Here is an 18766-nt window from a genome sequence, read left to right on the forward strand (position 1 = left end):
ACTGAAGGATGGAAGGAAAGAAGGAAGGAAGGAAGGAAGGAAGGAAGGAAGGAAGGAAGGAAGGAAGGAAGGGTATTTGATATAGATTGTTCACATAAGATCAAGGTTCACAGCTAAAGTGAACTTCTGCTCATTTTTTTCCTTTTCAAAGTCAATTCATAGGCACATTTAGTAAGTATAATGACTATAGCCAAACAGTGAGAATGTGATAAGTGCTAGTTTTTACCTTTCACTTTAAAAGTATCCCTTATTAAGTCTTCCAGAGGATGTATGTGAGGTATGATGAACAGTTATAATGTCATGGTATAATACAAAGTAAAGAAAAACATTCTATGAGCACAGAATTAATCAAAGTAAAGTTTCTTATCTGAATCATAATTTGCATTTGCTCAAATCTATACTGTTTGTTTGATGACTCAGTGTTAACTTTGAATGATTCAGATGCTCTTAGAGTTCAGATAAAGTTCTAGCCTACTTTAACTAAGTTACATAACTGACTAAAGAATTATTTGAAATAACTTCTAACTATGGAGATTAAAGCTGTCCTTCTACAAGTATCCCTACTTCTATCAAAGTATTAGTCCCAAGGATATATAGAAAGAAGTTTGCAGTCCTACAACACCTTATTGTATGAAAGGGTCTAAACCAGAGGCAGTTAGGTGAAAGGCTGGATTAGATGATAAGGAAGATCAGAGGGGAAAAATCTAATTACCTTTTCTTGGACCCAGTTCTGAGAGAGCATATGAAACTTAGAATATAGAGACATTATTAGTACTGACAAATTAGGTTATCAAGTTTCACTGCTTTGTCATATACCACCAGATTCTAGTCCATCTCACACAATGTTGGAGAAAATTTAAGTTCTGTGAAATCCTTCCTGCTCTCCCTGTGTCTCTTTCTATCTGAAAAAGTCAACAGAGAGTGGTATAGCCCTATGAATGGGAAAAAAAGAAAAAAATGTTAGATTTTTTTCTTTTTTTGTATCCAGCTGAAGATTCGAGGAATCTAATTAGATCAAAGTCTTCTAGTCTTCCATATTTAGCTTGGAAGCAAAGAAGGGAGTTAGCAAAGATGATGGGAACAGGAAGAAAGAGAACTATTGTGTGTGTGTGTTTGTTTTTGTTTTAGTGAATATGTGTTAGTACCACACTAAGGCTTGTTTATATATAGAGACAATATTAACCACACCTCAGTCAAATATTAATATTGGCTAAGGTATCTATAGAAAGCGAACACAGAGACCGGTTAAATGATTTCCCAAGATCAGAGTGTTACCAAGCAGCAGCACTGTGATATAAACTTAAGTAGAGCCTCCAATCTTCATGAGTACCACTCCAAAGGATTTCCAATAATAAAGAAAAATAACAATGAAGTGTTTAGGAAATGCTCTAAGCAATGTTCTTACTAATGTACTGCAAGCACCATTTACTGAGTGTGATAAAATCCAGTAACATTGTCTAGCTTGTTATTTGCCTTGGGGAAATTCAAACAAAAACAGGAATGTCTCCGATGCAATGACATATTGAAACAATGAAGTGGGAAAGCTTTGCCAGCAAAAACAAGAAAAGAAAGTCTTTACTTCAGGATTCAAGGACAATCAACTAGAACAGGTGGACTCTGAAAAGGGGATATATGCACTAGACATAAACTAAAGACTCATTATCCCTTCTTTAAATTATTATAAATCACTCCCACATGTACTCAGAGAGTTTACAATTTTCATAGGATGTCAAGGAGTGATCATATTTGGTCATAGGAAAAGATGGAGCCAAGGTTCTGAGAAGTCATCACTATCACATTTCTATGACAGGTCATAGAAAATTTAGAATATATCTAGTCATACTTAGCATAATGATCAAGAAATATAAGCTGTGATACTGAGGCTGGAGAATCACTCTCTAGGTAGACCACATATTTCACTATGTGTGAGGACTCAGGTTCAAGCCACAAGCCACCACTTGGGAGCTTATGGTAGAGCTGAAATCATCATGTGATGTCTCTCTTTGTCTCCCCTGTTCTTTCATCTGCTATAAAAAAGAAAGAAAGAAAGAAAGAAAGAAAGAAAGAAAGAAAGAAAGAAAGAAAGAGTAGACAAAAAAAAAAAAAAAAACTCCACAGGTGGCTGAATTATCAGTTAGGCTTACAGACCCAGTGAAATACAGGGAGCAACTAGACAAATATAACTATAATGCTTCTTTTCCTGTGGATTAGCCTGTTTTCTGTTCTCAAATTGTGCTGAATAAACAAATTTTTGATTTCTACTTATGTCTGGTTTCTGACTTTTATACTTTGTGGGAGTCAAGAATATATTTGTCAGCAACTCTTTTATCCTTTTGGAATTTAATTATCATATTTAGTAGCTACCTACATTTGGTTATGGTCATGAAAGTATTAGAAAAAATATATATAATTGAAAAGGAATAGTCTACTATGCTTTCTTAGACTAAAATCTGAACGTATGCTTAGTAGAAAAGCTTCTTTCTACTAAAGTATGCTTGTCAGAAGCACAAGTTAACAACATTAAAAGGATAAAGAATAGGAAAGCTATCAGGGGAGGGGATGGGATATGGAGATCTGGTGGTGGGAATCGTGTGAAGTTGTACCCCTCTTATCCTATGGTTTTGTTAATGTCTCCTTTTTAAAATAAATAATTTTTAAAAATGTGATAATTTGGTAATAATGGAGTGAGTCAATATGTAAGTGCATCAAAGGTAGCCTGAGAAAGTTTCTCATAACTGAATAAGTTGCATAACTTTGTATCTATTCTGATTCATTTCAATCTTCACTCAAAATTAGCTTATTTTCTAACAATCTATATTTGTGAAGATAATGAACTAGTAAAAGTCAACTAAGCCAGTAACCCCAATGGAAATGGAAAAATATTAATGTTTTAAGAATGAGTTCACAGTTTTATAATAAACACAATAGAACATTAGAAAGTTGAAAATGTAAACTTGGATAATTAGAAAGAAAACAGGTATTGAAGTTATGCTTTATTAAGTCAAACTAATCTAATTGAACCTCACTTACAAAATAATTTGTTTAATAAACTCGTCTGATAAAACTTTATTTTTTTTTATGCTTGGGATAATCACACCAAGTGTAAGTAACTATGAAACTGAGTTTCCTCAAAAGTATACACATGCACCCACAAAAAACTTACATATTTGGTTTCTCGACCCACTGCTCTTGGAAGAGATGTAGGCACCTATAATAAAAATAATTACATTACTGAATTAATCAAGAAAGTATTAAGATATTCAGCTTCTCAGATACATTCATTGTTTTAAGTAAAACTTTTCTATTATATTCTCTTTTTAACAAAAATATCACATGTTCCTTTGAAAATTATTTCATTAACAATATAGCTTTATTATTCTTTTTATTGCTATTATCTGTTATCATGATGGTGAATTTCCTCTTATTTGCTGTTGAAATTTATTATTGAATCACAATAGCCCCTTATGTAATTCCTGGCTATTTGGAAATGCATAAAGAATGTTCTGTTCTCACAAATTTTATAATATAACTCCAAGCATACTCTAACCCAATAATTTTCAATCATGTACTCCTAGGATTATTCATATACTTGAACTTCAGAACTAAATTTTTTTAAAAATCTCATATGTTTTAATTTCTAACATTCTATTTTCAGAATCCTACTTCCTATACCTATGCATCATCTTCATTTCTCAGGTACCCAGTGCAATATTTCTTCAGCTTCATTGAGATTTGAAAATCACTGATCTTTACCAGCTCCATCCTGACTTTATTAACTCTTAGTTCATATATTTTTTTATTCTCAGTCATTCTAAAACTGGATTTATCTTGCTTTATTTTGTTCTAATAGCAGACCCATCTGAAAGAAACTAAACCAAACAACAACAAAATGCTAGGATGAACAGCATTCAATTTCCTCAAATCATTGAGAGGAAACTCTCTTAATAAATCTAACTGATTTTTCAATAAATTGGTGATGATCAACTTCAAACAGTTTCTCAGTACTACATGGTGAGATTCCAATGTTTGTCTAGCCAGAACATTTTCCTACTGAGACAACATGTCTATTTGTTTCAGCCATTTACTCGAAAAGTAGTTGTTTTATATCTATTGTTTGCCATGAACTGTTCTACATAATTGGAGCTTATTAGTGAGAATAAGAAGTAAAGATAACCTGACTTTAGAAACTCATATTCTAGGAGAGAAATCATCAGTTAAATAACAATTCAATTATATTATATGTTAGAAGATGATCAGTAAGGAGGGCAGAAATATCTTTAAACTGGGGTTGGGTAGTGGCACACCTAGTAGAGTGTACATATTAAAATGCTCAAGGACTTGGGTTCAAATCCCCCATCCTTACCAGCAGGGGAGAAGCTTTATAAGTAGTGAAACAGTAGTGCAGGTATACCTTTCATTCTCCCTCAATTTCTCTCTTCTCTCTCAATTTCTCTTTGTCTTTATACAATAAATAAATAAATATGTTAAGCAGACATTTAAGCCTAGTAGTGTATGATATTCTTCTAGAGGGTATTTTTTCTTTGCTTCTGTCCAGCATCTGTATTATTTTTGGAACACTCACATCTTAAGAAAGTCAAGAGTGTTGCAGGATTAGAGTATAAAAATAGAAAAGCCAACCTAGAGAAGATAATACTTGAACATATATTTGAAAGTAATGGAGTTCTCTGTGTCTAGATAAAGAATATTCCAACAACATGGGAGAGGTGCAGAGTTCTAAAGGTTAATTTCTACCTCTGAGAATAGTGACTACAGAACTAGAATTAATCCATCTTTTGCAGGTAATAAATCACTGAATAAAACATTTGTATTGGATTAATACAGGTTTAAAATGTACAATTTTAGGAATATAGTTTCATACCTGTCCATATTCATATGTGTGTATACAAGTCACTGTAGCCATCAAATATTCCTGTGTCATCACAAATCAAATTCTCTACCTATTCTCCACTCATTATGTCCACTACCTACATCTGGCAACCACCACAACTTTCACAATCTTATAGTCAGTTTGCTTTCTTATGAATCCATTTATTTTATTTATATTCTACATGTGAGTGAAATCATCTGGTAATAGCCATTCACTTCTTTACTTATTTCATTGAACACCCCCAGTTCCATGCATCTTAACCTGAAAGATGCAATGCCATAATTTCTAATGGACAAGTAATATTCCTTTGAGTATATATCTCATAACATATTAATACAGTGATTTCTTGATAAGCATTGGGGTCAATTCCATATTTCAACTATTATCAGTAGTGTAGCTATGAACAGAGATATTCATATTCTTTAAAATCTATGTTTTGGTGGTCCAGGAGGTGGCGCAGTGGCTAAGGCACTAGATCTCAAGCATGAGGTCCTGAGTTCAGTCCCCGGCAACACATGTACCAGAGTTCTCTTGTCCTCTCTCTCTCTCTCTCTCTCTCTCTCCCCCACCTTTCTCATTAATAAATAAATAAAATCAATAAAATATTTTTAAAAATCTATGTTTGGGGACCAGGTGATCACACATCTGGTTGAGTACACATGTTACAATGCACAAGGACCCAGGTGCAAGCCCCTAGTCCCCACCTGGAGATGGAAAGCTTCACAAGTGGTAAAGCCATGTTGCATCAGTCTCTTTTTTCTCTCCTTCTCTACCCCATCTCTAAATTTATGGCTGTCTCTATCCAATAAATAATAAAGATAATAAAAAACTTAAATATACATATGGAAATGTTATGGTTTTGTGTCCTCTGTACACATGACTAAGAATAGTATAGAAGGATTGCAAGGCATTTCCATTCTTGTTTTTCTTGAGGTCCTTTGTAGCTTTGAATAAAAATTAAAAAAACATTTTATTGAAAACATTTATGAGTTAAGAAGAGAGCAAAGATCAGGTGGTGTTGCAGCCAGTGAAGTGGACATGCTACCATGCACAAGGAACTGGGATCAAGACCCAGGTCCCCTTCTGGGGCTGGGGTGGGGGGAAGCTTCACAAATAAAGCAATGTTACAGTTGTCTCTCTGTTTCTATGCCTTTACATCTCCATCTCCTGTCACAATTTCTCTTTGTCCTATCAAATTAAAAAAAAAAAAAAGGAAAACATGACAGGCACCGAGTTCCAGCATTAATTCTGCTCATGAGAAAATTAATTAGTTAATTAATTTAAAAAGAACAAAATATGAAGACAAGAATCAAACGGGACGGGGAAATGTAACACCTGGCTGAGTGCATATGTAACAATGATCAAGGACCCGAGTTTAAGTCCCAGGTGCCCACTGCAGGGGAAAAGCTTCGGGCATGATGAAACATTGCTCAGGTATTTCTTTCTCTCTCCTTCTATACTTTCACATTTCCTTTTGATTTATATCTCCATCCAGTAAATATTAAATTTTTTTAAATAATCAAACATTTGGCATGTGCTTTTGATTCAGGAATGTTTATAACAATTGCTATATTTCTTGAGAAATTGATTCAAATTTTTAGCAGTATTAGGACAACAAAGAGCTAAGGACTCCAGGGATAGCAGGGTATAGATTTAGTTACAGCATCTAGATAATTTCTCATGTGACCTTTAGCTTTGCCTCAAATCACTGAAAATGATCAGTGAGGGCTAGAAAGCTCAATGACTTGTATGTCTGAGGACCCAGAGGTCCAGGTTCAATCCTTCGTACCACCATATACCAGAGTTAAGCAATATGCTGGTGTCTTTCTCTTTCCCTTCTCTTAAAAGTAAATCTTTTAAATAACTGTTAAGAAAATAAATGAAAGAATAAAACAAAGGCATTTTACAGGGTAGAAACCATAGAGCTAACACAAATAGATTTTGTTGAATGCATGTTTCAACAAGAAAAAAAAAACAGTAAAAGCTATGATTGTTTGAAAAGAATCTAAGTAAATAATACTTACCTAAATAAATAAAAAGTAAGAAATCAATAAAAACACATTTAGACATAAGATTAAAAAAACAAAGAAATTAAAAAAGAAAGAAAGAGAAACTGGCAAAGCAGCTCACTTGCATAGAGTGTTTGTTTTGCCATGTATGTAACCTCAAGTTTGACTCTGAACCCACCACGCTGAAGGAAGGACATCTTCATACGGTCTTCCCCCCACCCCACCCCCTTTTCCTTTTTTCTTTTTCCCTTTTTCTTTCCACCCTTTCCTTTTTCTTTTCTTTTTTCTTTTTTCATTTCCTACCCCCTTCCTCTTCCTTCCTCAATCCCTCCCTCCCTCCCTTCCTTGTTTTCTTCCTCTTTGCTTCTTCCTTTCCTTCCTTCCATCCATTCTTCTTTTCCATTTTACTGGGGAAAAATCACTGGGTAGTGATTCATGTGCACACACTCTCACATATCCATCATTGTCATCCATGTATCACTTTCACCGTTCATCCAAATCCTTCTATCACTGTGAACTGGGTACCCATGCCCTCTCTCAAACCCCCATTTCCTCCTTCCCCAGAATACTTTATTTTACTATAATATCCAGTCTAGGTTTCACCTTGTATTTTTCCCTTTGCTTGTTTCTTAGTTTATACCTATAAGTAAATAATCTAGTATATCATCCTCTCCTCTGGCTTATCTTATTTAGTGTGACTCCTTCATAAAAAAAAATGATATTGTCTCCTTTGCTTTATTTTGGGTACTATGCTTTCTTTAGCTGTCACATTGTTCCTCTGTCTTGCTCTTTCTGAAAAAGTTGTGAAGCTCTGGAAATGACAGAACAAACACAAACTATAACCATATATATATATACATATATATATATATACATATATACACAAAGTACTATTTTAATTGCCTTGGAAGTACTGTCAATTCAAAATTATTATTAGAGAAACCAGGGATATAAAACAGCAGGTAGAACACTAAACTTGTATGTCTGAAGTGGTGCTCTGGTTTCTCTCTGTCTCACATATGAAATTGTCTATCCAATATTAAATAAATCTGCTATACCCTTACCTTTAGGTTCCTGACTATTAACTGATTTGTTCTGCTTTATATCTTAATGTTTTTCAACCATCAAGTTGCAGATGCTACCATGACACCAACCTGACTTAACTGGGCAATCTCAGCAATGTGTTCTAAAACCCCACAACCTCAGAGGACTACCCTAATAGAGAAAGGAGCAGATTGTATGGATTGATCTGACAACACTCATATCCAGCGTAGAAGCAATTGCAGAAGCCAGACCTCCCACCTTCTGATCTTTGGTCCATAGATCTTTGGTCCATATTCTCAGAGGGATAAAGATCTTTGGTCCATATTCTCAGAGGGATAAAGAACAGGGAAGCTTCCAATGGAGGGGAGGGGATATGGGACTCTGGTGGTGAGAATTGTATGGAATTGTATCTCTCTTATCCCTCAATCTTGTCAATCATTATAAAATCACTAATAATAAAAAAAGTGAGCCAAAGACCTAAACAGTAGTGGCCAGGGCAGTGGCACACTGGGTTAAGTGGGTCTGAGTTCAAGCTCTGCAGAGGAGAGGCTTCACAAGCTGATGGAATAGGTCTACAGGTGTCTCTTGTTCTCTCTCCCTTTCTATCTCCCCCACCATTCTCCATTTCTCTCTGTGAATGTGTGCCAGGAGTAGTGTGCCAGGAGTAGTGGATTCGTAGTGCTGGCACTGAGCCCCTGTGATAATCTTGGAGGCAAAAATAAAAAAGAACTAAATGGTTTCCTAAAGAAGAGACACATGGTCCCCAGAAACATGAAGAAATGCTCCACTTCATTTATCATTAGAGAAATGCAAATTAAAACTACAGTGAGTTTTCATCTCAGGCATGTGAAAATGGCTTACATCAACAAAATAAGAAATGACAGGTGTTGGCAAGGTTGTGGAGAAAAAGTGATTCTTCTACATAGCTTGTGGGAATGCAAACTGTGCAGTCTCTTTGGAATACTATATAGAGAACACATAGACATATAAAAATGGAATTATCTTATGATCCATCAGTATACTGGAAGGCGTTTATTCAAAGTACATTCAAACACTAATTTGAGAAGACACATATACCCCTATGTTTATAGCTGCATTATTTACAATAGCCAAAGAGTGAAAGCAGCCTAAGTGCTGATCAACAGGTGACTGAGTAAAGAATTTGTGGTATATATATTCTATAGAATACCACTCTGCAATTGAAAAAGATGATATTGTGTCCTTTGGGACAAAATGGATGAAACTGGAGATAATTAATCTTAACAAAATAAGACAACTAACAAATGGTTTCACTTATATGTGGAATCTAGAGAACTGATACACATGAACTTGAAAATAAAAAACAGAAGCAAGCAAACTGTTTCTAATATCTATGAGAATAATGAAACAGATGGTGGGGATGCAGAACTTTGGTGTTGGGTATGAAAACACACTATTAGTCACAAGCAAAAATGAAAAAAAAAGATGAAAAAATAAAGCAAAACAAATTCCAGAAATAATACTTAAATAATCTAATATTTTGTATTCTGAGCAGTCTATTTTTAAATATTGCTTGGCAACAAAAATTAAAATGCTGGTTACTACCCACTATATTAATTTCTGAACTCACTACTGGACTTAACCCTCCTAAAATTAAAAAAAAAAGTCTATTACTTATCCAGGAGGTCAGACAGTAGCACACTTCATAGAGCAGACATATTACAATGCACAAGACTCAGGTTCAAGGCCCTGGACCCCAGCTACAGGAGAACAAGCTCATGAATGGTGAAGCAGCATTATAGGTGTTTCTCTATTTCCATATAAATTTCCCCTTTCCCTCTTGCTTTCTCTCTGTCTCCATCCAATATATAACAACATGAAATATTTTTTTAAGATCACTGATCTGGGTCAGGAAAATAACTTTCCTGACCCTAACCCTCCTATTACTTTACCTGTGACTCAGTTTCAAACTAATTCCCTACTACAATGGAAGAAGTTTCAGAGTTGTGGATTTTTTTTTCCTTCTTTCACTGTCCCTACATGGAAAGTCAGCCCAGAACAGTTAATCCATGGGGGATGACAGAAATAAATAAATAAATAAATAAATAAATAAATAAATAAATAAGTCATTGATTAAAAAAAAAATTCTGGCTACATGGGCTTCACTTTTCTAAGTCAACTTTTTTAGAGAGAAAAAGACCAAGATAGAGACAGATAAACAGGTAAGCAAATGGAAAGATCACAACACAAACGTTTTTCTTAGTAATGGACACCAGACTCAAACCTATGCATAGCTTTTGCCCAGGAAAACAATCTCACAAGCTTAAAAAAAAAATCACTCATTTTGGTAACCCTTATGGATCATTAAATTGCACTAGATATATACATACTTTGTTTGTGTCAGATCCCAGCAATGTCTGTAGGCAATTTGAAGGAGAATCAGAAGAATTCTGGGGGAAAAAAAAATTACAAGTCTCTGATACACCATATTCAAGTAGAGGGAAAGGAAGAGAAGCAAAGCAAATGTTTGATTGTGCATTCTAGTCTAAGGCAGGCATTACCATAGACAAGGAATCCTGTAAGACCTTATCAATGGTAGCACAGAGCTCTTCAGTTTGTTGTCTGAGCTGTGCAGGGGAACAAAACTGGAAGAATTGAAACCAGGTACTGAGTTAGCAATGAATTTCGGGATTGCATTTTAAAAGCAGGGGTAATCTGACATCATTACCTCCAGTGGTGGGTCTGATGTGTTGTCCTTGGCGAGACTTTCAGTCTTGGCTGGTTCATCTAGTGCCTAATGACAAATCAAATCGTTATCAGGTAAGGCATTTTACTCAAATATAACTACTCATATAAAGAAAAGTTACTTCAAAAAGACCCTGTATATCTCAATATTTCAAAGAAAAAACATTGGAATCATTTCATGATTCCTGACCTGGAGACATTTCACATTTTCTCCAGTTCATCCTACAATTAAGTCTGTAGCGTAAGGAAATTTTTTAAAAAGACTAAATATTTAATTACACAAACTGGAAATTGAACTTTATATACTAGATGAGCCTTACCCATTTCAAACACATCATCTTGAGAAACTGTGTCAAAAAGAAGTCACCTGGGGAAACCATCATAAAAATGTAGAGCTTTCTAAAAATTTAAAATAATGGTCTGTGGAAATGATTCAGAAGTAGTTTATAAGATATGTGCACATATAAGAAAAAATCTTAATAATTTGTATCCAAAAAATATTTGGCAACTTCTTCATCATATCTCGCTTAAATTGACATTTAATTAATTAAATTAACATTAAATGTATGTACTTTTAATTCATTTCAAAATATATACTTTCATATATTTTATATTATTTTATATTATTAAATATTCTTTGTTTTACTTATGACAATATATGTCAGGCAAGCAGAAAGAGAAAGTAATGTTCTTATAGAGAATATAGTTACTTAAGAGTGATGAGTAAATATAAAATATTATAAAATATATGGCTTGAAAGGAGACACAATGGATAAAGCACTGGATTATCAAGCATGAAGTTCCAAATTTGACTCCTGACAGCACATGTTCCAGAGATGCTCTGGTGCTTTTTTTTCTCTCTCTTACTCTTTATCACATAAATAAATAAATAAATGATTGGAAATACATTAAAAAACACATTCTACCATTATAAAATGGTAGAAAGTGTTCTTCTTGCTTACTATTCTACTCTCCATACAAAACGGTAATGCTTTCATTTAATATATATATATGCCTTTAATTTTGAACATGTCTTTAAGCAACACATATGAACATTTAGAGACACACATATAATAATAAGCACAAAATTACATGGCATACAAAAAACTATACCTAAAATAAGTAAATGTATGTGTGCAAGCATAAATCTATGTTTAAAGGGATAAAAGTAATACATGTTTAAAAAAATAAAAAGTAAAATAAATTTAGAAAGAAACAAACAAAAAAAATCCTATAGTTATTTAATTTATATACATGGAGTGTTTAGAAACAAGTATAAAGGCCTGAAAACATCTCTAAAACCCATGCCATCAAGATATCCATTATTTTCAAAGAATTTCTAATTATCTTTTATTCATCATTTCTTCATGGCACTATTTGCTGTCATGCCATTTCTAAAACTTACCCTATTGCATGCGTATTTTACAATATTTTTACACATTTTTCTACTGCTGGATATATGTCATATCATTTTTGTTATTACAAAATCTTAATAATTATCATCCACGTACAAATTTTTACACAAATATTTGTAGGATTAAGACTAAAGTAATATAGTAGAGAGCAGTCAACTTTGTCTTTATCAGACATTGTTAAATATTTCATTATGTAATTATGTATTTTTTGCAGTCATAGCAATGAATTAGAGTCCCTGCTTTTAAACACCAAAGTGTTAAAATCCTGACATATAGGTAGGTTTTAGATAGAATTTCCCTGATAAATCTTGAGGATATTTTTATGTGGTAGCAGCTTACAAATGTAATGTTTATTTCTAGTCTGCTTTTATATGTGATTTGGGGGATATATTCATTTTGTTTGTCACTGGTGTCTCACTGTTCCAAACCTATCTTTTCAGAAAGAAAAAAAATACAAAGGAAAAGAGAGAGAGGGAAAGATTCACAGAACCATAGTTTCCTCCAGTGCTGTGGGGACTAGACTTAAACCTGGGTCAGATGTATGTCAGAGCAGGCACAACAGGTGAGAAACTTTGCCGGTTTCAAAATACTTTACTTTTCTGACTGATACAAATGTGCTTTCATCTTGGATTCTTTTTTTCAGGATTTTATGGTATCTTTTGATAACATACATCATGTTAATGTGGCCAACCTTAAAGAAATCAGTGAGATATAGGTTCAGTCCTGTGAAAGCATCAGCTATCAGAAAGGACTATAATAACAAATGTTGGAGAGGGTGTGGGGATAAAGAACACTTACATAGCTGGTGGGAAAGGAAACTGGTCTAACTCCTGTGGAGAGCTACCCAATAACCTGACCATTCCTCTCCTGTGGATATATCCTAAGAGAAACACACACACACATACACACACACACAAACACACACACACACACACACACACACACCAACCAAAGAGATCTGTGTATACCTATGCTCATAGCAGCACAATTTCTAATAGCCAAAAGCAGCCTAGATTTTCACCAGTAGATGGGTGACTATTAAGTGTATATATAATCAGCTATTAAGAATGATAAAGTCACCTTCTTTGCTTCATCTTGGAGAGAGCTTGAAGGAATCATGTTAAGTGATAAGATAAGCCAGAAAGAGAAGAATGAATATGGGATGATCTCACTCATGGAAGAAATTTTGGGGAAAAGAACAGAACCAAAAAACATAAAGTAAAAAAAGGGGAGGCAGGCAGTGGGACATTCAGTTAAATGCACATATCAGCATGTGTAAGGATCCAGGGTCAACTCCCTACCTGCAGGGAGAATGCTTCATGAGTAGTGAAGCAGGTCTGCAGGTGTCTATCTTTCTCTCCCCCTCTCTATCTCCTGCCCCCCCCTCAATTTCTCTCTGTCCTATCAAAGAAAAATAGAAGTTTTTAAAGTAAAACTTGGACTGATTTTGTATATTGTACAAAACCAAAGAACTCTGGGAAAGGAAGACAGGGAAAGCTGTGGGAGGAAAGGGGCTTTCAGGTCCTGGTACACAATGATAGACCCAGTTTGCTGGGTGAGAGTGTTTTGAAGACACCGATCTTGCTGAGATGACAAATTTGCCATTGTACCAATAACTCCACTGTAAGCCACTAACCTCCCAATAAAAAAATAAAGAAATAAAATAAAATAGAATTTAAAATGTTAAATTCCTTTGTGGTTGGTATATCCTTTCAGAACAGTATTCTTACACTAGGTAGTCACAGATAAGCTGATTAAATTTTCACCATCACTTTATTGTTATTGTATTTGGAATTAATGGTTCACAGTACAATTATTGATACATTGGAATAATCTCTTACCTCCCTGTGGCAGGTGTCTACAGCACATTCTCACCCCGACTTAGATCCTTTTCCTCCATCAGGCACCAAGACCCCTACATCCCCTCCATTCTCCCATCCTCTACCCAAGAGTCCCATGCTTTTGTGCAATATACCAGACACAATCTAAGTTTTACTTTGTGTTTCCCCTTTCTGCCTTCATTTCTTAAGTTCTGCCTGCGAGTGAGATCAAATATGTTCCTAATAGCATAATTTTCAATAACTCAAGCTTGGGAGCAACCCAGATGCCTCAAGGACAGATGAGTGACTAGGAATGCTGTGGTACATATGCAATGGAATATTGCTCAAATGTTAAAAATAATGAAGTCATCTCCTTTGCTTCATCTCATATGGAGCTTGAGGAAGTCATGCTAAAGAAGATAAACCAAATAGAGGATAGGTACCAGATTATCATCAGTTTTTATTAGGGAAAGGCAAAACAACAAGGTATCATCTTGTAACTGTAAGGATAACGTATCAAGAAACAAGGGTCAGACGCTAATCCATATGATACAGTATACACTTTACCAGTTTGGGACCTGCATTTACACCCCTGGCTCTGCATGGAAACACCATAAATGGTACCAAAGGAAACTCAGTCAAAGGTGGAGTGGTACTATTGTCTCTCCCTCTGTCTTTCTTTTCCTGAAATTAAAAGCAAATAGCCATTGGGATCAAGGGAATTTATACATGTGCAGAACTTCAGTGTGCATACATGCTATGCGCACACACACACACACACACACACACACACACACACACACACCAATCATGTGGAAGACACATAAACAAAATAATAACCACTTAGATTTTAAAAACAACATTGCAGTTACCAAATGATGAAATTTCTATGTATTATTTGATACCACAACAAGGAAGCCTCCTTGAGGATACTGGAAACTTCATATATGCATGGTAAAGCAAGTGCACTATCCAAGTGAGCTGCCTTTATAGTGTTCTAAACCACTGCCACAGCAATAATTGTTTTTAAATAACAAAGTTATTTTCCTGCTTATTTTATTTGCCTCCGTGGTTATAGTTCGGACTCGATGCCGGCACTATGAATCTGTGCTCTTGGGGGCCTCTTTTTTTTTTTAACCTGATAGAACCGAGAGAAATTGAGAGGGGAGGAGGAGATAAAGAGGGAGAAATAGACACCTGCAGACCTGCTTCACCGCGTGAAGCTTCCCCCTGCTGGTAGGGAGCAGAGGCTCGAACCTCGATTCTTGAGCAGGTCTTTATACTTTGTACTAAGTGTGCTTAACGGGGTGCACCTCCGCCCGGCTCCCATTTTCCAGCATTTTTCCTTAAGTATTTAAGTGTAAATTGATAATACAGGTCAAATATATGTGAAACTGTTTGATGTAAAGTTGGGATTTTTTTTTATTTCTATGTTTGGATAAACAGTTTATCTTTTTTATTATTCTCAATGTCATTTGTTATTTGAATACATGTGATATATACTGTACATATTACTGTATCGTATTTGTCAACATCATACTAACATACCATATTTTTATAGGTTTATAGTAAATATTGATATCCAGTGGGGGTACATAGCAGAATTTGTTCTTTAAAAAAAACTTTTTCTAATTCTTGATCCTCTACTCACTCTAATCATAGGATTCAATTTTCTAGTTTCACCACTGAGCATTATGTTAATTGTGGTGATGACTGTTAATGTTAATTGTTTTAATGATTCTTATAATATTAATGTTCTTTCTACATTCAGTTTCAAACATTTTTAACCATAAAGGGATGTTGATTTATTTTTATGTGTGTGTGTGTTTTAATCATTTTTTGAGAGTTAATAGTATACAGTATGTGTGTTTTATTTCCTTCTGCTAACATTGAGCTTATTATCTTTTTATACTTCCTTAAGACATAAAACAAGGTCGTATTGCACTTTTCTTTTTTTATTGTTGTAAGCATTAATCTCCTTAAATATCTCATCACTTCTTTTATTGCATACCATATGTTTTAATATATAGTGTTTCTACTTTCCTTGATCTTTATTTTTATCTCCTCTGAATTTTACCAGTTATTCAACAGCATATTGCATAATCTCTACATATTTATGACTTTTTCCAGTTTTCCTTTTATAATTGACTTTTAATTCATGCTAATACAATAAAAAATAGCTTATTTGATTTCTTTTTATTTACTAATCTTTGTTTTGCAACCTAACATATAATCTACCTAGAAAAATATTCCATCTGAAGGCGGAAGTAGATAGTATAATGGTTATGCAAAAGACTCTCATGCATGAGGCTCTAGAGTCCCAGGTTCAATCCACACCACATAAGCCAGAGCTGATCAGTGCTCTGGTAAAGGAGGGGGAAATGAAAAGGTCCATCTGTACCTGAAACGATGCATTAATAGGTATAAATTTGATTTAGTGGTCACCTAGAAATTCTTTTTCTCTTTTCCTGAATTCTCTTCCCTCTTACCTGATTGTGTGACCCTACATTTTGATTTCCAATTAATTATTCACTAAGTCTAAAGGTTTACTGTTTAGTTTTTAACCGCTTTTTTTAAAATTTTTCTTTATTATTGGATAGAGATGAAGAAAATGGAGAAAGGAAGGTGAGATAGAGAGGGAAAGAGACAGAGAGATACCTGCACAGTACTTCACAACTCATGAAGCTTTCTCCCCTACAGGTGGGAACCAGGGACTTGAACTTGGGTCCTTGCACACTGTAATGTTGTATGCTTACCCAGGTGTACCACTGTCTGGCCCCTTGTTTTTAACTGTTGCCTGCTGAACAAACAAGGAGCTATCCTTGTGTGAATATAAAATATAAAGTTTAGAAAACTACCTAATGCCATTTTCATATAAATATCAGGTCAAATAAGTTTCTGCCCACACTTAACATGTTCTGAATATTTAATTTTCATATTTTGACTAGAGTTTGTCATTATTATCAGACCAATACAAGTTGATTCTGTCTCCAGAAGCAGATATAGTTGACATATTTCTAATTTTGAGGATAAACTTTGCTTATCACAGAGACTGCATCAATTAAATATCAAACCAATTTCAAAGTAGGGTTGTGGCTTAGGTCCCAAATTCAGGTTGATATTAGAAATTTTACTTGTCAGTTCCCATTGCACTTTTTTTCTTATTAATTTTCTAATTAACAAAGGAAATTTTCAAATGCCCTGGCTTTCTAATGAGAAGGTAATTCCAATTCTTCACTTTTTTTCAAGCCAAACTGACAGTAATTCCCAACTTCTATGGCTAATGAGCTTAATATATTCAGAACAACCTGAGCATTCTCAGGTTCAGTTTGGTTTTATTATTTGATTCTTAGTTATTTTATCTACTCTTTTATAAGTTCAAAGTTACAGTTGGTCTAAACAACAACATTTTTGTCTTCAACTTAAAACTACTTAACAAAGATGGTAAAAATATAGATAAATCTACTTTCTAAGTATATTTAGTTTATCTTAATCATTAAGTCTAGATTTTTTTAAGTCAAAAATATATTCAAGATAATCTAGCACTAATCTACTTTCAAAATGTGACTATCTTTGGCCATTAAGGTTATAAAAAAAAAACTGTGCCATACTTTACAGTGTGTAAAGGACTCAAATTCAAGCCCCCCCTTATCACTTGTGAAGTAGAGGCTACACAAGCAGTAAAACAACCCTTCAGTCTCCATTCTCTCTCTCTCTCTCTCTCTCTCTCTCTCTCTTCCCTCTTCCCTCTTAACTTCCCTCTGTTTCTATCCAAAATAAATAAAGCAGAACTCCTCAGGAAAGATGTTTGGTCTTTCCAACAATAAGTTATAGTCACCTTTCATTTGCATAGTGTTCCTTAAATACACTTAAGTTCTTTTAACTTATGAGAATATCATAACTATGTGTTATTAATTCTGCCAAGCTATTGTTCCTCAGAAAAAATTTGACAATTTTTTTTCTTTTTTTTTAAATTTTTATTTGTAAAAAGGAAACACTGACAAAACTATCAGATTAAAGGGATACAACTTTACACAATTCCCACCAACAGAATTCCATATCCTATCCCCTCTCCTGATAGCTTTCCTATTCTTTATCCCTCTGGGAGTATGGACCCAGGGTCATTATGGGGTGCAGAAGGTGGAAGATCTGGCTTCTGTTATTGCTTCCCCGCTGAACATGGGAGTTGGCAGGTCAGTCGATCATACTCCCATTCTGCCTCTCTCTTTCCCTAGTTGGACAGTGCTCTGGGGAAGCTGAACTCCAGGACACATTGGTGGAGTCATCTGCCCAGGTATGTCTAGTTGCCATCATGTTAGCATCTGGAACCTGGTAGCTGAAAAAATAGCTAATATATAAAGCCAAACAAATTTTTAACTAATCATGAACCTAAAGGCTAGAATAGTGCAGATGAAGAGTTGGGGGTCTCTGTTTTGTAGATAGCTAGTAGGCATATTTTAGTTATATTCCAAAGGGTCCATGACTATACTAGGTTTTGTTGTTGGTGATGGTGGTATTTTTTTGTTTGTTTGTTTGTTTGTTTTCTGAGCCTGACATCTGCTATTCAGGTGGTTCCAAGCTACTGTATGGAGAGATGATATTATGGCTGGAAAAAGGACGAGAAAGCTGGATCAGGGAAGCTCTGAATTATGGGCAAGGTATATAAATGTTGTTGACTGTAAGACCCATTGATTTGTTCTGATCTGAGGCCTATATTCAGCTTAGGAGCCTATGTGGCCTCTGAGTGATAATCTTTTATAATGATGTATTTTTTTTCTTATAGTTTGTGTTTGTGTTTCTATGCCATGGGTTGGGGGGGAGGCAGTAGAGTGCCACTCCAGGTAAAGCTTGTCATTTCATCTTTAG

General features: G+C 34.7%; 1 protein-coding gene across 19 annotated transcripts in view; it reads right to left on the bottom strand.

The window, feature by feature from the left end:
• The window catches only part of MLIP (muscular LMNA interacting protein), a 286170-nt gene that overhangs the window by 108770 nt on the left and 158634 nt on the right, over positions 1–18766 (bottom strand). For 13 of the 19 annotated variants that reach the window (XM_060190026.1, XM_060190017.1, XM_060190016.1 and 10 more), the window contains 4 exons: positions 10649–10714; positions 10482–10565; positions 10311–10370; positions 3164–3208 (listed from right to left, as the gene is read on the bottom strand). In XM_060190026.1, the coding sequence (XP_060046009.1) occupies positions 3164–3208; positions 10311–10370; positions 10482–10565; positions 10649–10714 (255 nt within the window). The remainder of the gene's footprint in view (positions 1–3163; positions 3209–10310; positions 10371–10481; positions 10566–10648; positions 10715–18766) is intronic. The other 6 variants (XM_060190022.1, XM_060190020.1, XM_060190027.1 and 3 more) reach the window with 3 other exon arrangements.

Source organism: Erinaceus europaeus, chromosome 4 (genome assembly GCF_950295315.1).
Source record: "Erinaceus europaeus chromosome 4, mEriEur2.1, whole genome shotgun sequence".
NCBI lineage: Eukaryota > Metazoa > Chordata > Mammalia > Eulipotyphla > Erinaceidae > Erinaceus > Erinaceus europaeus.